General features: G+C 35.2%; 2 protein-coding genes and 1 pseudogene across 4 annotated transcripts; 2 read left to right on the top strand and 1 right to left on the bottom strand.

Annotated features, from left to right (window-relative positions):
* Positions 1-260: 260 nt before the first annotated feature.
* On the bottom strand, positions 261-5,120 carry LOC118033140 (DEAD-box ATP-dependent RNA helicase 53, mitochondrial). Of its 3 annotated transcripts, XM_073405429.1 has the most exons (9): positions 4,573-5,120; positions 4,180-4,307; positions 3,653-4,064; positions 3,351-3,449; positions 2,957-3,181; positions 2,288-2,449; positions 1,431-1,770; positions 1,254-1,397; positions 261-607 (listed from the first exon to the last, which is right to left on the bottom strand). In XM_073405429.1, the coding sequence occupies exons 1-8, from the start codon at positions 4,954-4,956 to the stop codon at positions 1,297-1,299; spliced, it is 1,851 nt and encodes a 616-aa protein (XP_073261530.1). In that variant the 5' UTR covers positions 4,957-5,120; the 3' UTR covers positions 261-607; positions 1,254-1,296. The 3 variants fall into 3 exon arrangements, with proteins under 3 accessions (XP_073261530.1, XP_034893897.1, XP_034893898.1); XM_035038006.2 differs by having other exon boundaries at positions 1,254-1,770; XM_035038007.2 differs by lacking the exon at positions 261-607 and adding an exon at positions 839-1,160 and having other exon boundaries at positions 1,254-1,770.
* Positions 5,121-8,794: 3,674 nt separating this feature from the next.
* On the top strand, positions 8,795-9,843 carry LOC118033142 (probable glutathione S-transferase). The gene is made up of 2 exons (XM_035038009.2): positions 8,795-9,136; positions 9,257-9,843. Exons 1-2 carry the CDS (start codon positions 8,825-8,827, stop codon positions 9,620-9,622), a joined length of 678 nt encoding a protein of 225 aa, XP_034893900.1. The 5' UTR covers positions 8,795-8,824; the 3' UTR covers positions 9,623-9,843.
* Positions 9,844-11,907: 2,064 nt separating this feature from the next.
* On the top strand, positions 11,908-16,811 carry LOC118033143 (probable cinnamyl alcohol dehydrogenase 1; annotated as a pseudogene).
* Positions 16,812-18,533: the final 1,722 nt, after the last annotated feature.

The following is an 18,533-nucleotide window of genomic DNA, read 5'->3' on the forward strand; positions in this document are numbered from 1 at the left end:
GCCTGAAAATAGACCGAATTTTATGATTATAATTGGACGTGTAAAAAATATATATTTAAGAAAATGCAAGGATAATTTTTAAATAAATTAACGATAATTTAGCCTTGCCTGACTCAAAACAGTTACCAAACCAAACGTGATATATATAATAGATATAAGGAGATCAACAAAACGAACAACGATTGTGCATTTTTTCAAAATATCATAAAATATTGTACAAATAACATTTTTTGAATGGAAATAAATTCCTGGAAAACAGATTAATAAAGTTGACAGTAGGATTATCAGCAACTGTTACTATTAGTTCAAGTGGTTCTCAGGAAAAAAAAATGGAGATGCAGAGAAACAGCTGGGAAAATTTCCTAAACTAGAAAGCTAGATTACATATAAAAGCTCTTCTCTAATTATCTGAATGACAGTCACCTTGTTTTTCACTTCATAATATAAACAGCAAACCATTTGCTTTTTAAAATTAAAAATAGCTAAACCTATTAGTAACAATTCCTCTCACCAACGGAAGCCCAGAGAGAAAACACGCAGCCCTTCCTCTGCACACAACTGTATCCTGATCTCCACTTTCTTTCGTATGCAATTCTTGCCTCTTCATCTGTGATGCAAGCCATTAGATGTTATAGAATACAAATCTTTCGAGTGCAAGCAATTGACAAGGTGATCTGTTGGGTAGTGTTTGATTAGAGACAGGAACATGTCTTCCTATGACTTGTTTTTAAAAGACGGTAATTCACTTCAAAACTATTTTGTACACGGTTTATTTTGGTCCCTTTAATCAAACACATTTCTATCACGTAACCTCAAGTAATTAGGACAAATGGAGACGGGCTGCAAATGATCATCCCCATAAAAATTCAAATGATCAAATGGAGAGGCAGAGATCACCACCACAGTGCAAATAGGTGTATGGGATTCCCAACTAAGGGTTACTAGTTGAAGGGAAATGCTCCAAGCCCTCTTACCTCAAATGTTTTATGCGCTACAGATGTGTAAAGCCATTAATTTGATAGTTCTACTTTAGGTATTAAGAGCTCAGTACAAGATTGTCCTACGGAGTACTTTAGTGGTCGATTGAAGAAAGACACGTTATCAGCAGGTGTTCAACTAATAGATAAATGGCACATCTTCTGGACTCCTTGGGATTGCATCTATTAGAAAATTCACACATGGAACTACTCAAGTTAAAATATTATGTTACCAAGGGAGCAGTGAGAAGAGTTCGGTAGGAGCAAGTGTTATACCATTTCATGAAGTCAGAATTGTATTCTCTTGCTGTCCATGCCATCACTTCCTGGAGTCTCCAAAGCCCGCAGATTGTCTAAAATGATAATCATTCTGTGATCTATTGGTTAGGCCTGAATTGTTACCAAATCCATTAGAACGGCCTGAACCAGAGTCCCCAAAACTGCTAGAACGGCCTGAACCAGAGTCCCCAAAACTGCTAGAACGGCCTGAACCGAAGTCCCCAAAATTCCCAAAATTACTGGAGCGGTCTGTTCTTGACTCGCCGAAGTTACTAGAGCGACCAAAATTCCCTGATTGGTTTCTGTTATAGCCATTGCGACTTGATCCTGAAAACTGACCATCAGAGCGGCCTGAACTAGAATTCCTAAAACCTTGCCCATATCCATAATTCCCCTGACCACCATATCGACCACCATCACCAAATCCTCTTGGACTTCCAAATGAGTTAAACCGTCCACGACCCATGTCATTGTACATGTCTATGCTTTCACCATCAACAGCGATATTAGGGAGCTGAAAAACACCACAATCAGGACACCATTTTTGATTGAGGTCAATCAAAAATAGAACACATACTGAACACACGTGGAGCCTCGTAAAAACCAGAGCATGCACATTGCAAAGGACTCCCACACCACATACATGGAATCAGCTACATCAAAGTTGTGCATCGACTCGTATTGAACAAAAATAGAAAGAATAAAAAGGATGTTCTCAAAAGAGTTATAATCTCTCAAGTAATATGGCATGGATCCTTGTGGAATGGAGGTCAGTACACTACTAATGTGGCAATCAGCATATACTTACTTCCAGGTTATGTATATTTACTCAATTAGATAGAACTGGGCATGAATCACATAAAAAAGCCTGTCATGATCTGTACATTGCATGAGTCTGATTCTAAAAATGCTGGTGTAAACTATATGCATGTCATTTTCTGAAAATTCACAATTGAAACTTGGTGACCTGGCATTTTACACATCCAAAACAGTTGAAACATAAAGATGGGTTAAAGGAGATTGATGGTTACCTCTAAAAATTTGCACCCTGTGTCGCGTTCAATTATCCGGACTTGCCTGCTCTCATCTCGAGTATAAATAAGAATTGCAGTTCCTTTCTTCCCAGCACGACCAGTACGGCCAGATCGATGAACAAAAGTCTCTGAACATCTCGGAAGTGCATAATGTATTATCTAAGCAAGCAGTGGATGGGAATGCAAATGAGAACATAAGAATGGAATGGCAGGCCAAGGAATGACAACTTACTAAATACCTATTTGAGTTGCTTACAATTGGTTTCAAAATATAGTTGAAACATGGAAGATTTCGAAGAATATGATCTTCTGTGTTTGTGATGGATGATGGTTTGAGAAATTTGGGGATTTGGGGGCAAGAATTTAAGATATGAAGCCTTTGGGTCTTGTAGTTTTGAAAGAACTTGAACCAAATTAAGTTAGAAGATCAGAAAAAATAGCTTTCAATACATGGAATTGTGAGATCTAATTGCAGATGCTATAGGAAGCCACTTAAGACAGAAGTACTAGCCTGTACTATTGCAATGACGGATTGAGTTATAGCAACAAAAGGACAGAATTTGGAGGCTACATGTTGCATAAAATTAAAGCTAAAGCTCTCCTCTACAATCAACTAATTATTTGCACCAGAACTACAACAGTAGGATGTGAAATAATATAGCTCACCAGATCAACATTAGGGACATCAAGACCACGTGCCGCAACATCAGTGGCAACTAAAATATTGAAATGCCCCTCTCGGAAGCCTGAAAGTGTCCTTTCTCTCACACTCTGTGAAATATCACCATGCAAAGCCTCACATTTATAGGTTTTTGCCATGGCATATGCTAATCGATCAGCATCACGCTTTGTTTCAGTGAAAACAATGCACTTTCCTCCTTTAGCATGTTCCTAAGAAAATATATGTCCGAAGTTGAGAGAGCAAAATTGTTGATAGGGTGAACGAGAAAGGAACAATCATTATTAAGTTTCTCCATCATGTGCAGTTGGCATGATAGAAGCTCATTAAGAGGTTAAGGAAATAAAAAACCAACAGCCAATGGGAGCTCATGAGACATACTGTAATCAGAGGACCAAGAATCGATGCTTTTGCATACAAGTCTGAGGCAATTGAATAGAGGGTAATTCCTTCGGCCAGCTTTTTATCAGAATCTCCGACCTAAAATACATTTTATTTGTTAGAAACTGCAAGCAGTAATGAAACAAAGTCACACAAACACATCAACAACAGAAACTACTCAACCATGCAGATAAAAATAAAGGTCCAGGCTTTGCAGAAACCCGGGCAACACTAATATCACATAAGAAATTATGGTGCCCACATACATCTATTCAACTCTCCATGCAAATCCCCATACTTACAAGATCAATAGTCAGAGGATCTTTTAGATACTTCCTAACAAGTTCTCTGATCCAACTTGGCATTGTAGCAGAGAAGCACATACTATGCCGTTTCCGAGGCACACTCGACAAGATTGTCTCAATATCATCAACAAATCCCACACCAAGCATCTGATCAGCTTCATCAAGAACAACATGCTGAACTTCTGACAAAACCAGTGAGCCCCTCTTCATCAGATCAATAATACGACCAGGTGTGCCAACAACAACATCAACACCATATTCAAGATCCCTCATTTGTTTTGAAATAGGAGTACCCCCATATAAACAAGTGATATCCAAACTAGGTGCAGCCTCACGAAACTCCTTCTCTACTTGTCTTGCAAGTTCTCTTGTTGGAGCCATAACTATTCCCAATGGGTACCTCCCTCTCCTACACAAACCCAACGCAAACCAACCAAGCAAAAAACACAAAAAAACAAGGAAATCAAATTCAATCAAAATAAAATCCACCTGTGGCAGTAAATTAACACAATAAATGAACAAACCCGTGTTGCGCATTGAATTGTAAAATTTTATCAAGTATAGGAATTCCAAAAGCAAGTGTTTTTCCTGTTCCAGTTCGGGCTCGACCAAACATGTCCTTCCCTTGCATAGCCGGTTCAAGCACAGCTCTCTACATTAAAAAAAAAAAAAAAAAAAAATCAAACTTCTTTCATTCAATTATTAGCTAAAAAAATTCATTGAAATAATATAATTACCAACAAAGTATCAAAATTTAATTAAAATAAAAAAAAACTTTAATGTAATTGTTCACAAAAAAAATTATAAGAAATAAATTTCCCAGTAAATATAAAAATCGCCAAGTTAATAAAATTTTCATTTAATCACAGCAAAAACCCAAAACTTTCATTTTCTTAAAACGGAAATGATAAAATTACCTGAATGGGAAACAATTTCGTGATCCCTTTTTTAGCTAAAGCGCCGACAATCTCTTGAGAAATCCCTAATCTTGAAATTTCAAGCCCCTCTTCATTCCCCTTCCCTTCATCATAGCCATAATCAGGTACGGCGTTAAAAGTTTCAGTCACCGAACTCGCCTTAAAATCCAACGGCCCAGATTTGACATGAAAGTCTCTAGCTTTGATTAGAGAAGCAAGATAAGAAGAAAAGGGTCTAATCTCACCGGAGAGAGACCCGTTTCTGAGAGGAATTGGTGACGCTGTGGTCGTTAATTGGTGATGTAGAAGGGTTACGGGGGCTAAAGCCCGATTTGGGGCTAGTACAGAAGAAGAAGATGTTCTTCTTAGAACTGTTGACAACATTTTTAGGGTTTTGGAAATTTGAGTGAAAAACCCTAAATCTGATTCGGGGATTTCTTAGGGTTTAAGAGGAACGAAGAGTGGCGGAGACTGGAGAGAGGGGTTTGCCAAGGTTTTACGAGGGAGTGAGGCGATAGGGAAGATATTTATGATGGTTGATCATGTGGTATTCAGAGGGTTTAAGAAGTGGTGCAATATCATTTGGGTTTTGTACACGTGGAAAAAGTTCTAGTGGGGGCGATTTTAATTGCCTTCAAAAAGAATGAATTAAGGGAGGGGGAGTGGTTGGTTAAATGTATTAAAATAATATTTTTAAAATTTATTTTTAATATTAGTATATTAAAATAATTTAAAATTATTAAAAAATATATTAATTTAAAAATATTAAAAAATATATTAATTTGAAGAAAAAAATAAAAAAAATTCAATTTTTTTAAAAAATATTTTTGAAATACTAAAACAAACATGATTTATAAAAGGTAAAAAGGGATGAATTTTAGGATTATTTTGTGCAAGGTTTTTTTTTTTTTACAAGAATTCCCAATCAATAAATGGATGGGTAGAGATTAAAAATGTTGCAAATAAAGGGAAAAAGGGTGAAGTTAAGGATTATTTTGTTCAAATATTTTTATGAAAATTGTTATTTTATATTTTTCTATTTGATAGACTAGTTACATACATGTTTCAAAACCTAAAGCAAATATTCAATAATCAATACCACAAATTTTATTTATAGATTTTTTACAGATTGATTGGTGATGAGTTGAATTTTTTTTTTTTTTTTGAAAATCAATCTACTAATATTGTTGAAGATTTTATAACCTTACAAGTATTACTTATAATCAATTAATAATTAAATATTCAAAATTTTGGCATGTTCACAAAATAATATAAATAGCGCGTGCGCACACGTACATACACTAGAATAAATAGCTTTTGAGATTGAATGGGTTGATATTGATATCATAGTCAAATTCTTCAATAATATTAATATTTTTTTAATATATGATTTAAAACTCTCAACTTTATTAGTACCGGGGAGGGTGTATTTGACCACCAAAAAAGTTATGGATGTAATGTACATGTTAGGGCAGCCCTTTCAGGGTGTAAGAAATTGTTTATTTTTTGTGTTTAAAACTGTATTTTGATGTGTTTGGCTTGAAAAAAATATCAAATTGATGATTTTTTAGTGTTTTCTAATAATTTTGATATATTAATATTTAAAATAAATAAATATTTTTAAATAAAAATCACTTCTACACAAAAATTCACATTTTAATACCAACTCTACTCTAAAAATTTAAATTAGACAATGACCAGTTTCGATATTGTTGAGCCTCAAATATAGCTTATATGAATAAAAGAGAGGCCCTATACCAAAAATGAAAAGGAAAAAGGAATGCTCAAGTCTCAACCCTCCATTTTGTCTCACTTGAATTTCTGAGAGGTTTAGCTGCTAAACCTAATCCAATGGATTGACTCTTAAGATTAAGATGTTGATAGTTGAATTAAATAAAATATTAATCTCACCTGAGCTTATTTCAATTTGGTTATATTTTAGTAATGATATGATTACTAAATCTCAATTCAAACTTGATCGGATTAAAATAAAAAAAAACAGATTAAAAAAATTAATATAATAAATTGAGAATTAAACTAATTACCTCGCATCCCAACTTATTTTTTAAGTCAAATTTTAAATCGGATAAAATAAGATTTCACAAATAATGTTTTTAATATATAAGTATTGTTTCGAGGCTTTTTTTTTTAAAAAAAAAGATTTGTTTTATAAAATCTTGAATTTAAAAGATAATATAATTATTAAGCTTGACTCGATGATTGATTTGAATAAAATTCTAAAATATCATCCAAGTTAATTATTTTAGTTAAAATAGTGTTGTTTTGTGTTTTTCCTTAACATATTCTCGAAGTTAATCTAATAGAGTAAAGTCTGCTTGTGAGTGTAATTGTGGTTGTTTTTCAAAGTTCTTTTTACTTAGAAATGTATCAAAATATATATTTTTTTATTTTTGAAAAAATATTTTTAATATCAGCATATCAAAATAATCTAAAAACATATTAATTTGAGATAAAGAATTTTTTTTTAAAAAAAAAACACTTTTGAAACGCAAAAACAAATAGTGATTAAATATATCACTAAAAGTCTAGTTAAATCAATCAAGTTTCACTACCAAATCTTTTTTTTTCTAAAGCAATTTAAAACCCAAACTGGACGAACTTTGAGTCACAAATTTTATTTATAGATTAATTTGTTGGACTGAACAGGTTTAATAACTATGAGGACCCCATGTCATAGAGACTTGAACAATGTTAGAAGAATTTTTTATTTTTTTATTCATATACTAAAACACGTATGATTTTAACTGCATTTATTATTGTGTAAAATTTTATTTATATTTTTAGTTTAGTTTTAATAGTCAAGTATAATTGCCTTGGGTTTGGTAATTATACTAGATCCAAACATTATCACCCGATCCAAGTGTTCTTGGTCTGCTTGCCCACCACACCTAATTATCTTGGGTCTCACATGACCATCAGATTTAAGATTATTGGATTTGGTATAGCCACCAAACCCAAAACTAAACACAATCCCTGATTTTGACATGATTGCCATCAGAGCTATCAGATTCGGCCCAGCCTGGTAGGTCAACCCAGGACTGGAGTAACCCAAGGCTTTAGGTTGGTCTGTTTCATTCATAATTTGGACTTGCAATTGATCCAGAGAAAACAGGTCGACCCGTCGGGTTAACCAGGAACTCGAGTGACACTTCAAAACTAGGTAGTGACCCTTTTTTTTTTTTTCAAATGTGTTTTTTCTCATAGCGAGAAACCTTTTTTTTTATATATTTTTCAGTTGGTTATTAACTCATTTCAAAGTTCAATATATAAATACTAGAAAAATATTTTATTTTTTAAATGTAGGATTTGAAACCTTTTAGTGTGTGTATATTATGTTCACAATAAAAAGAGTTGTGTTTTTTTTTTTTTTAATTATAAGATTAAAAAACCTTTTTGATTTAAATATTTTAACTTAAAAAATAAAATATTTTTTCAATGTAGGATAAAAAAACATTTTGAAATAATATTTTAAACTTAATTATTTACAACTTGTATAGCCCATATTCATCTAGACTGTTTCTTAATTTTTTTTCATATGAAATATCAAAACCTAAAATATTTTTTGTTCATTTTTCGGGTTGGTTGGGGTTAACTTGTGTAACCCGAGACTTGACTTCTTGATTGGGTCAACCCTCGGGCTATGTTTGATAATTATGGTTGTCATGAAAATATAACTTTAAAGAATACAATTAAAAATAAATAAAGTAATGTGATCAGTTAAAAAAAAAAAAAGACAACACCTTTTTTCTTTTATTTTATTTAGAGAGCCTTTTTTAAATAATATTTTTTTTTGTTAAGTGTTTAATTTTCAAAGTGATTTTTATGGTTTCGTCTATGATTTTGTTTTTAACTTTTATATAGTTAAATTAATAAAGACGTAGACCAGCTTGGAGTGGCCACGCAGCCATAGGTCATCGCTTACGTGTGATCCATATAAATAAATGCAGACAGAGAGAGATTTTGTCAAAGCAGTCCTTGAGCTTTAAGTTTTTCTGTGTCTGCCCCAAAATGTTGCCTTCCAATTTGTATTCCAACCCTCCCAAAACTAGTAGGAAAAGCAAGTAAAACAAAAGGTTGTCCGAAAATAATTGGTAGAGCCTAGGAACTGGCAAGAAAAGCAGGGAGAAAGTGAGATTTTGCTGAAGTGTAGTGGCCACATAGCAAAAGCAAGAGTCAAAGTGTTATCTATAAAGGCATCGAGCTATGATCGATGGGATAAAGAAAACACAACATGGCAGAAGAAGTAAAGGTGTTTAGGACATGGTCAAGTCCATTTGCTCTGAGAGTCATCTGGGCACTGAAATTGAAGGGTGTTGAGTTTGATACCATATATGAAGATCTCTCCAACAAGAGCCCTTTACTCTTGCAATACAATCCTATCCACAAGAAGGTTCCCGTGCTTGTCCACAATGGTAAAGTCATCTGTGAATCACTTGTCATTCTAGAATACATCGACGAGACATGGAAGCAAAATCCTCTGTTGCCTGAAGATCCTCACCAGCAAGCCAACGCTCGTTTCTGGGCCAAGTTTGGCGATGATAAGGTAATTGTTTAGGTCCTCTGTCTCTTTCAGAATAATCAGTGATTTTTATGTGATTGAATTGCCTGAACATGATCAAACATGAATTGATTTGAAGCAACATCGCTTTACGCGTCGTTGCAGGTTTTGCAATCAATTGCGTGGGGTGTGGTTCCAATGGAGGGAAAAGAGCTAGAAGAAGGGGTCCTTGCAACCTTGGAGAGCTTGAAATATTTAGAAGAAGAGATAAGAGGAAAGAAATTCTTTGGTGGGGAGACTATTGGGCTAGCAGATATTGCATTAGGATGGCTTGCTTATTACCTTGATATCTTTGAGGAGATACTAGGTTTAAAACTGATAGACCAGGAAAAGTTTCCATCCTTAGCGGCATGGAAGCAGGAATTTGCAAATGCTCCAATCATCCATGAGAACTGGCCGGATAGAGACAAGCTGGTTAACAAGTTTGTTGCCATGCGTGAGGCCAAACTTGGAAAAGAAACACCTAAATGAATGGTTTCTGCAGTTTAATTTGCAGACCTTTAATGTTACTAGAACATTTGAATAATTCAGATAGAAGCAAATCACCTTTGTTAGTGATTCTTGCTATCGTTACTTTCCTGTGGGTAGCTGCAGCTTCATCTTGAAGCCTCTGATTAGAATCATGCATGTTATTATCTCTGCTATGTTGTCCAATGAAGGAAATAAAAAGATTTCTCTAAGTTATTTTCAAATGGCTTCAGCAGTGTCAAGATCAGTTTCAAATTCCACATGAGGGACAGACAATAGAGAGTTTCAAGAAAACAATTATGAAAGAAATCTCTTAATGTAGTAAACTTTGATTATGAGCCATTTTTTATGATTCTATCCGATAGTATTTTGCAGAGGAAATGGCACTGAAAAGAATCTGAAGAAGAGATTGAAATATCTTCAACAAAAGAATAAAATTTTCTCATCTGATTTAGTTTCAGAAACATATAACAGGGAACTCTCTTTCATTGCATCTTCAACATTCTGCAACTGTGATTTCACCAGCATTAATTAACAATTGGTGAAAGTTAGGAATTGTTTGAGATCAGACAATGTGTCACATGATGGATCATGGATCAACTCGTGTCATCTGTGCTATATCGATTTCCATTGCTTCTCCTGTTTAGTCAAGAATTCTGTAACCATTTTCAATTCATACCATTTTCCCCAAACTTGACTTTATGCAGTAAGAATAACTCTACGTGGAATTTGTTACACTGATGTGCGTTACACCTGGAGTAAACTTGAAAACTTAACGTATCCTAGTGCCTGGGATGTGATGAGCCCTTTTTTTTTTTATCTCTACCGTAATGCAGGTCATAGCTGCTGAAATTTAGGTTTTTTATTTTTAGTGTTTTTGGCAGAACTGGATTCTTACAGTTGCAAAAGAGCTGTGATGATCAATTTCCTGCACTTCTCTTTCACTTGACATGGTTATGTTTTGTTGTGCAGCCATGGATTGTTCGATAAGAGATTCATCACTTCGAAATTGGTGACCATGAAGTTGAGTAGGAAAATATGTCAGGCCATGCAGAGATTATGAGAACTGCAATGAAGGGCTTGGAGTTCATAGCTCAAATGGACTAGTTACCACATCAATGGCAATGATGTGGATGGCACCATCACAGAAACAAGGATAATTCAGTTTCTTAGCTATTCTGGTAACAAAGACAACTTGAAGACTCAGACTATATTCTTAAACCTTAAAGAAGTCCGGACGAGCTAAACGAGCTTGTTGACGGAAACAGGACAAAAGGAATTTAATTATGAAGGAAGCATCAATCGCAAAAAATACTTGGATTTGTAGCCTCTGCTTTTTATGCTACGATGAAATATATATTCTACAGATTGAAAGAGCAGGACTGCTAGTTTCAAATTCATTAAGCAGTCTCAAGTTCGCATCAATAGCTTAATTTTAAAGAGTAATATAAAATTATTTTTAAAATTCAATCTACCAATTTAAGTTTTTAATTAAATTGAGATAATTTTTTAAAATCATATCGAATTTTAGTAACCAGATTACACAAGTACGAATTTGATTTTCACCAGAAGATACGTTTCTAGAAAGTGTTGTCTGAGGATATTTATTAGAGGTTAATATAAAACCATTATTGAGGTATCACCTCGCTGATTTTGAGTTAAAAATATTTGTTTGACACACAACGCAAGCAATAACTAGAGAACTGGTAAAAAGGAGAAAGGAAACTAGGAATTTTTTTTTATAAAAAAATTATATTCGTTTTCACTTACATCTTTGAACATGTTTACTACAGTAATCTCACCAATTAATTAACAACTGGTGGAAGTTAGGACCAACATGAGATCAGATACTGCGTCACATGATGGCTGATACAGCACCACATATGTCATCAGTTGTTCTGTCCCGGGTGAAGAATGCTGTAGCCACTCACGATTTACTCTGCTTTTTTTCCGACTTCACTACAAACTTTCTTGCCTTAATATGAAGTCTTTCATGACGTTTATGATCCAAAACTGTGACCACATTTATTTTATTTCCAGTCTTGATCCCCCATAGAAGCCTCCTGGAATCACTTTATATAAACTTTGTTATATGCAAGGCCCTATCCACAGCTGCTGCTTCTCCCTTCTCTTCCTGCTCTACGCTGAGCATTTGTCCTAGCTGTAGAGCATTTTACAGGTCCAATCTCCTAGATTTCTCTTTTTATTTCTCGGTGAACTTTCCGATTGCTGTTTCTTTCACTGAATCTGAATCAACGTGAGTAAATTCTATGCAGGTCATTGTTGAAGTTCTGCTTCATTGCTTAGAGAGAACTGGAGGATGGCTTCAGATAAGAGTGAGAATTGCCCTGCCTGGGCTGCAAAAGATGAATCAGGAGTTCTGTCCCCGTATAAATTTAAAAGAAGGTATGGATATCATAACGATAATGGCAATCAAAGAACTCATAGTCATCGATGTTATTCACATATATTCAACTACTAATTGACTGTGAAAACTTCTGCAGGGATGTTGGGAAAGATGACATTTCCATAAAAATAACACACTGTGGAATTTGCTATGCTGATGTTCTCCTTACCAGGAACAAATTCGGAAAGTCATTATACCCATTAGTGCCAGGGTGCGTGATCGTTAAGAAATAATATAAATTATACCTTAGTACTTTACTAAATTAAGTTTAGAAATTGAGATATTTTTTTAATATGATATCATAGTCTTAACAAGATAGTGATGGACATGTTCTGAAGAGAAGGGAATATCACGGGGAATTTCTTGTGTTTCATTCTCCTTCAATTGACATGGATGCTTATGATGTTTTATAATTTGTTCAGTCATGAGATAGTTGGAACAGTTCAAGAGGTTGGATCTGATGTTCAACGCTACAAGATCGGCGACCATGTTGGAGTGGGAACATTTATCAATTCCTGCAGGGATTGCGAGTACTGTAATGATGGGCTTGAAGTGCATTGTGCAAATGGAATTATTACCACCATTAACAGTGTTGATGTCGACGGCACCATCACAAAAGGAGGGTAATCCAGTTTTATTGTTGTTCACGAAAGGTGTGCATGCCTCTGGACTGCTTCAGAATTCGTAATGTGTGAAGCACATGATACATAAAATAACTTTCTTGTTGTCTTTAACAGATACTGCCACAGAATACCCGACGGTTACCCGCTAGCTTTAGCAGCACCATTGCTGTGCGCTGGCATAACAGTCCACACCCCCATGATTCGTCACAAGATGAACCACCCTGGAAAATCCCTCGGGGTGGTTGGACTTGGCGGCCTTGGTCACATGGCTGTGAAGTTTGGGAAGGCTTTTGGAATGAATGTCACAGTTTTCAGCACAAGCATATCGAAAAAGGAGGAAGCCTTGAATTTGCTTGGAGCGGACAACTTTGTAGTCTCGTCGGACACGGAGCAAATGGAGGTACGCAGTCCGATGAGTTTTCTCTAGCAGCTTACAGGGATTGGGACTTGCTAGTGGATTAATGATCCTTGTTTGCAGGCTCTAGATAAATCCCTGGACTTCATTATTGACACACCATCAGGTGAACATCCATTTGATCCATACATTACAACTCTGAAGACCGCCGGAGTCCTGGTCCTGGTGGGCGCTCCAAGTGAAATGAAGCTCACTCCTGTGAAGCTGCTTCGTGGTAATTAAGTGATTTATACAAGGAAAACAATGCATGGAAATGCCAGTTTAAGTGTCAGAATCCTGATTTCATTAATCTGGATTTGCATTTTGCCTTGCTGTGGCAGGTATGATATCCATTTCTGGAAGCGCATCAGGAGGCACAAAACATACGCAGGAAATGCTGGACTTCTGTGGTACTCACAAAATCTACCCCAAAGTAGAAGTCATACCGATTCAGTCTGTGAATGAAGCACTTGAGAGGTTGATAAAGAATGATGTGAAATACCGATTTGTGATTGACATTGAAAACTCCCTCGAGTGATATATAGTATCCATAAAGGATGTCAGGCGGTCTTCTAGTCCTCCGAGATGGAACGCCAAGTCATCTATTTTGTATCGTGTAGTTTCCTTTGGCAATGAACTGAGAATAAGATAGCGTAATAGTATCTGCTTTCCTATCCTAAAAAGCTAAAACAGCCTCTGAAATGCATGGTTCTTAACCCCTTAAGAACGCAGATTTTATAAGTATTTCTCTCAGAGAGAATAAACTTATGAATTTAGGATTCACAATTACGGTATTTTTCACTTAATAAATATCTGTGCTCTGTATTTGTTGTGTCTTTAGCTTCTATATGCATTGGTTTGAGTTATTATTTTGGTGTGCCATGAACATATTTTTTCTTGGATCTAGACCTGTTTTATTAGTCTATAAATATATTTGTTAAATCTTTCATATAAACTATCTAGAGCAGATCATTATGGTAGAATCGTACTTGACAACTTAGAATATAACAAGCCTAATTATATCATATGCACAACGAAACCAACACTAAAAATACATTAATCACTCTGATTATCAAAATTCTTGCTAATTGGATCAAAATCACAAAACTGATCCGATGGAAAAAATCAGTTTGTTCTATTTTTGTGCATGTTATATATTGTTGCAGAGAGCAAATTGCTGAACATAATAAGAATTCTTAATTTCCAGAGGGCAAAATGTTTACCATGTCAAGGTATATATGCATGCAGCTCCTTTATTTCCTTCATATATTCTTGGTCTTCTGTTAAAGTATCACTGTCGCAAGCACTCTTGTCTGATACTGGTATCTCCAGCTGACCGGCACCGGTTTTTTGATAGACATTGTCAATCGAACACCTTCCAGCAACTGCTTCAATTTTCTGTTTCCAACAAAATGCTGTCACAAGCAGCAGAATCCGAACACAATATTCTTTGCGCTGTTCACAACCGCGGCTATCTTTTATTAGAATATGAGTTAGCTTATAATTCCACATAAACTTATGCAAGGCATTGTTCACCATGTCCTGCTCCAGGCGACCAAAAGCTTCAAAACAGCTGGTTTCTTCGTTCTTTTCGATAATTCACGTCATAATCGCGATGTATATAATCGAACTAGACGACCAAGACCTTAACTTATTCAATACTGTCCACCCATTCAATGATTCATTTGAAACAGAAACAACTCCTTGCTTACCCTTTCCCATGTTGTCCATTAACTCTGCATGGTACTAGAAAACTGGCAATAGTAATGGAGCCGCTACTCTCCGATGGAAATTCGGTCGCCAATATTCCGTTGAGGATCCCATCAGCAATATATATATTTTTTTAATGGAATAGATGAAGGAATATTTCATTATTAATTTATTTACCGATGAAATAATCAAAAGAAATTGATCAATGCATTTTATTTTTTTGGAACTAATATTTTGTTGGTATTAACAATTACCAGTTAAAGTAATGACAGATACAAAACTTTATCCGACAACATATTTCAGTTCATGATTCATTGGTGATTAAAGTTTTCAACAAAAAGGTATTTTAAATTCAAAAATTGAAATAGTTTTTTGACATGATATCAGAGCCTTATAACCAAGCAGTTATGAGTTTGAATCTCACCATTTTTATTTATTTAATAAAAAATCAAGCATACAATAATATGGGTCTGTATAAGTTTTAAATTTAAAAAATTTTAATTTAAAAACATGTGTTAGAAAATAATATAAATCATATCTTGAAACCTTAAAATATTAAGTTGAAATATTTTTTTATAATAAATAGCAAATCCCTGAGCAATTGCCAAAAACAAACAAAACCCTATAAAAGTTGACCAAAACACTTAATGAACTAACAAAACAAAGCATACCATTTCTATGTCCTCGAGTTGGGCTAAGTCTAGATCCTTGTTTGAGTTGTTTCCCACCTATAAAATCAAAAACTTGGTAATGTTCACTGAGAAGAAATCACGTAACAAAAAAAGATGACCCTTTTGCTTAAAAAAAACTCATCACACAATAAAATTTGTTTGCTAACTCTTCAGTGATCGAGACTTACCAGTGGTTCAGTACTTGAGCCACATACTTCAAGAGAAGAAGACAAGCAAGCCAATATTTCGGTGTTTTAACTGTTTTCTTGCGAGCTGCGCATGATAGCAAACAGCTTTGGGTAAAGCCATTAATTTATATATGTGCAGGAGGTGCAATGCTGTGACTTTGTTACCAGCCTTTTCTGCCATCTGTGTGCTAATTGCCAAGAGTACAGGGAGATTCGTAAAAGGTCTGGTGAATCATATTCCCCCTGATCTTACACTGGCAGTGGTCACAGCTCCACTGCTCCAGACAATGGAGTCAGGTAGTACAGAGTAATGCTGCGGCAGTGCTGCTGCTACAACATTCCTAGCAGGATCACCATGCATCTACCTTGTTTCACTCTAGATCTGGCATTTTGTTCGCCAGATTATGCCGCTGAAGTCAACTTGTGTTGCTTCTAGAAGCATGTTGTCTTAAGATTGTGTCGCTAGACTGATGGAGTTTTCTTCCATGGTCATTGTCAACCATTCCTTTTTTTCGGCAGTTGAACTTAAGAGTTAAGGTAAAAGAACAGGAAATTTGCTAATTATTAATGATCCTTATTTGCAGGCTCTAGATAAATCCCTGGACTTCATTATTGACACAGCATCAGGTGAACATCCATTTGATCCATACATTACAACTCTGAAGACCGCCGGAGTCCTGGTCCTGGTGGGCGCTCCAAGTGAAATGAAGCTCACTCCTGTGAAGCTGCTTCGTGGTAATTAAGTGATTTATACAAGGAAAACAATGCATGGAAATGCCAGTTTAAGTGTCAGAATCCTGATTTCATTAATCTGGATTTGCATTTTGCCTTGCTGTGGCAGGTATGATATCCATTTCTGGAAGCGCATCAGGAGGCACAAAACATACGCAGGAAATGCTGGACTTCTGTGGTACTCACAAAATCTACCCCAAAGTAGAAGTCATACCGATTCAGTCTGTGAATGAAGCACTTGAGAGGTTGATAAAGAATGATGTGAAATACCGATTTGTGATTGACATTGAAAACTCCCTCAAGTGATATATAGTATCCATAAAGGATGCCAGGCGGTCTTCTAGTCCTCCGAAATGGAACGCCAAGTCATCTATTTTGTATCGTGTAGTTTCCTTTGGCAATGAACTGAGAATAAGATAGCGTAATAGTATCTGCTTTCCTATCCTAAAAAGCTAAAACAGCCTCTGAAGTGCATGGTTCTTAACCCCTTAAGAACGCAGATTTTATAAGTATTTCTCTCAGAGAGAATAAACTTATGAATTTAGGATTCACAATTACGGTATTTTTCACTTAATAAATATCTGTGTTCTGTATTTGTTGTGTCTTTAGCTTCTATATGCATTGGTTTGAGTTATTATTTTGGTGTGCCATGAACATATTTTTTCTTGGATCTAGACCTGTTTTATTAGTCTATAAATATATTTGTTAAATCTTTCATATAAACTATCTAGAGCAGATCATTATGGTAGAATCGTACTTGACAACTTAGAATATAACAAGCCTAATTATATCTTATGCACAACGAAACCAACACTAAAAATACATTAATCACTCTGATTATCAAAATTCTTGCTAATTGGATCAAAATCACAAAACTGACCCGATGAAACAAAATCAGTTTGTTCTATTTTTGTGCATGTTATATATTGTTGCAGAGAGCAAATTGTTGAACACAATAAGAATTCTTAATTTCCAGAGGGCAAAAAGTTTACCATGTCAAGGTATATATGCATGCAGCTCCTTTATTTCCTTCATATATTCTTGGTCTTCTGTTAAAGTATCACTGTCGCAAGCACTCTTGTCTGATACTGGTATCTCCAGCTGAGCGGCACCGGTTTTTTGATAGACATTGTCAATCGAACACCTTCCAGCAACTGCTTCAATTTTCTGTTTACAACAAAATGCTGTCACATGCAGCAGAATCCGAACACATTCTTTGCGTTGTTCGCAACATCTCTTATTAGAATATGAGTTAGCTTATAAGCCAGACTGAAGTCACCACATTTTCATGGTCATCGTCAAAGAATCCAACTTCCCAACAGTAGAATTTCCAAGTTGCTTGAGCAATTCCACATAAACTTACGCAAGGCATTGTTCACCATGTTGTGGTAAACTCAATCAAGCATCTACTATCACCTGCAGCCATCTAATATCAACTACCACCACCACCACCCTACTATTAACCACTACTATCTGCTGCCTCTCAATTTATATATAAATAAGTTGTTGAGCTTATGTTATTAAATGTGGGAAAAAGTAGAGAGAAATACAAGAGAGAAAAGAGAGGGTGTGTATTAAAATTGTGAGTTTTGTAATTTGTAAACTTGTTTTTGTAATAAAACTGTATGTTTTATCCCCTCTAACCATCACACCATGTCCTGCTCCAGGCAACCAAAAGCTTCAAAACAGCTGGTTTCTTCGTTCTTTTCGATAATTCACGTCATAATCGCGATGTATATAATCGAACTAGACGACCAAGACCTTAACTTATTCAGTACTGTCCACCCATTCAATGATTCATTTGAAACAGAAACAACTCCTTGCTTACCCTTTCCCATGTTGTCCATTAACTCTGCATGGTACCAGAAAACTGGCAATAGTAATGGAAGCGTTGACGGATAATATTCTGCCGCTACTCTCCGATGGAAATTCGGTCGCCAATATTCCGTTGAGGATCCCATTAATAATATTTAGGTTTTTTTTTTTTTTTTTTTTTTTTTTTTTATGGAATAGACGAAGGAATATTTCATTATTAATTTATTTACCGATGAAATGACCGAAAGATATTGATCAATGCATTTTATTTTTTTGGAACTAATATTTTGTTGGTATTAGCAATTAGCAGTGATAATGCTGACGGATACAAATTTTGGACAGAACTTTGTCCGACGACATGTTTCAGTTGATGA

The sequence above is a fragment of the Populus alba genome, chromosome 16 (assembly GCF_005239225.2).
Source record: "Populus alba chromosome 16, ASM523922v2, whole genome shotgun sequence".
NCBI classification, from domain to species: Eukaryota; Viridiplantae; Streptophyta; class Magnoliopsida; order Malpighiales; family Salicaceae; genus Populus; species Populus alba.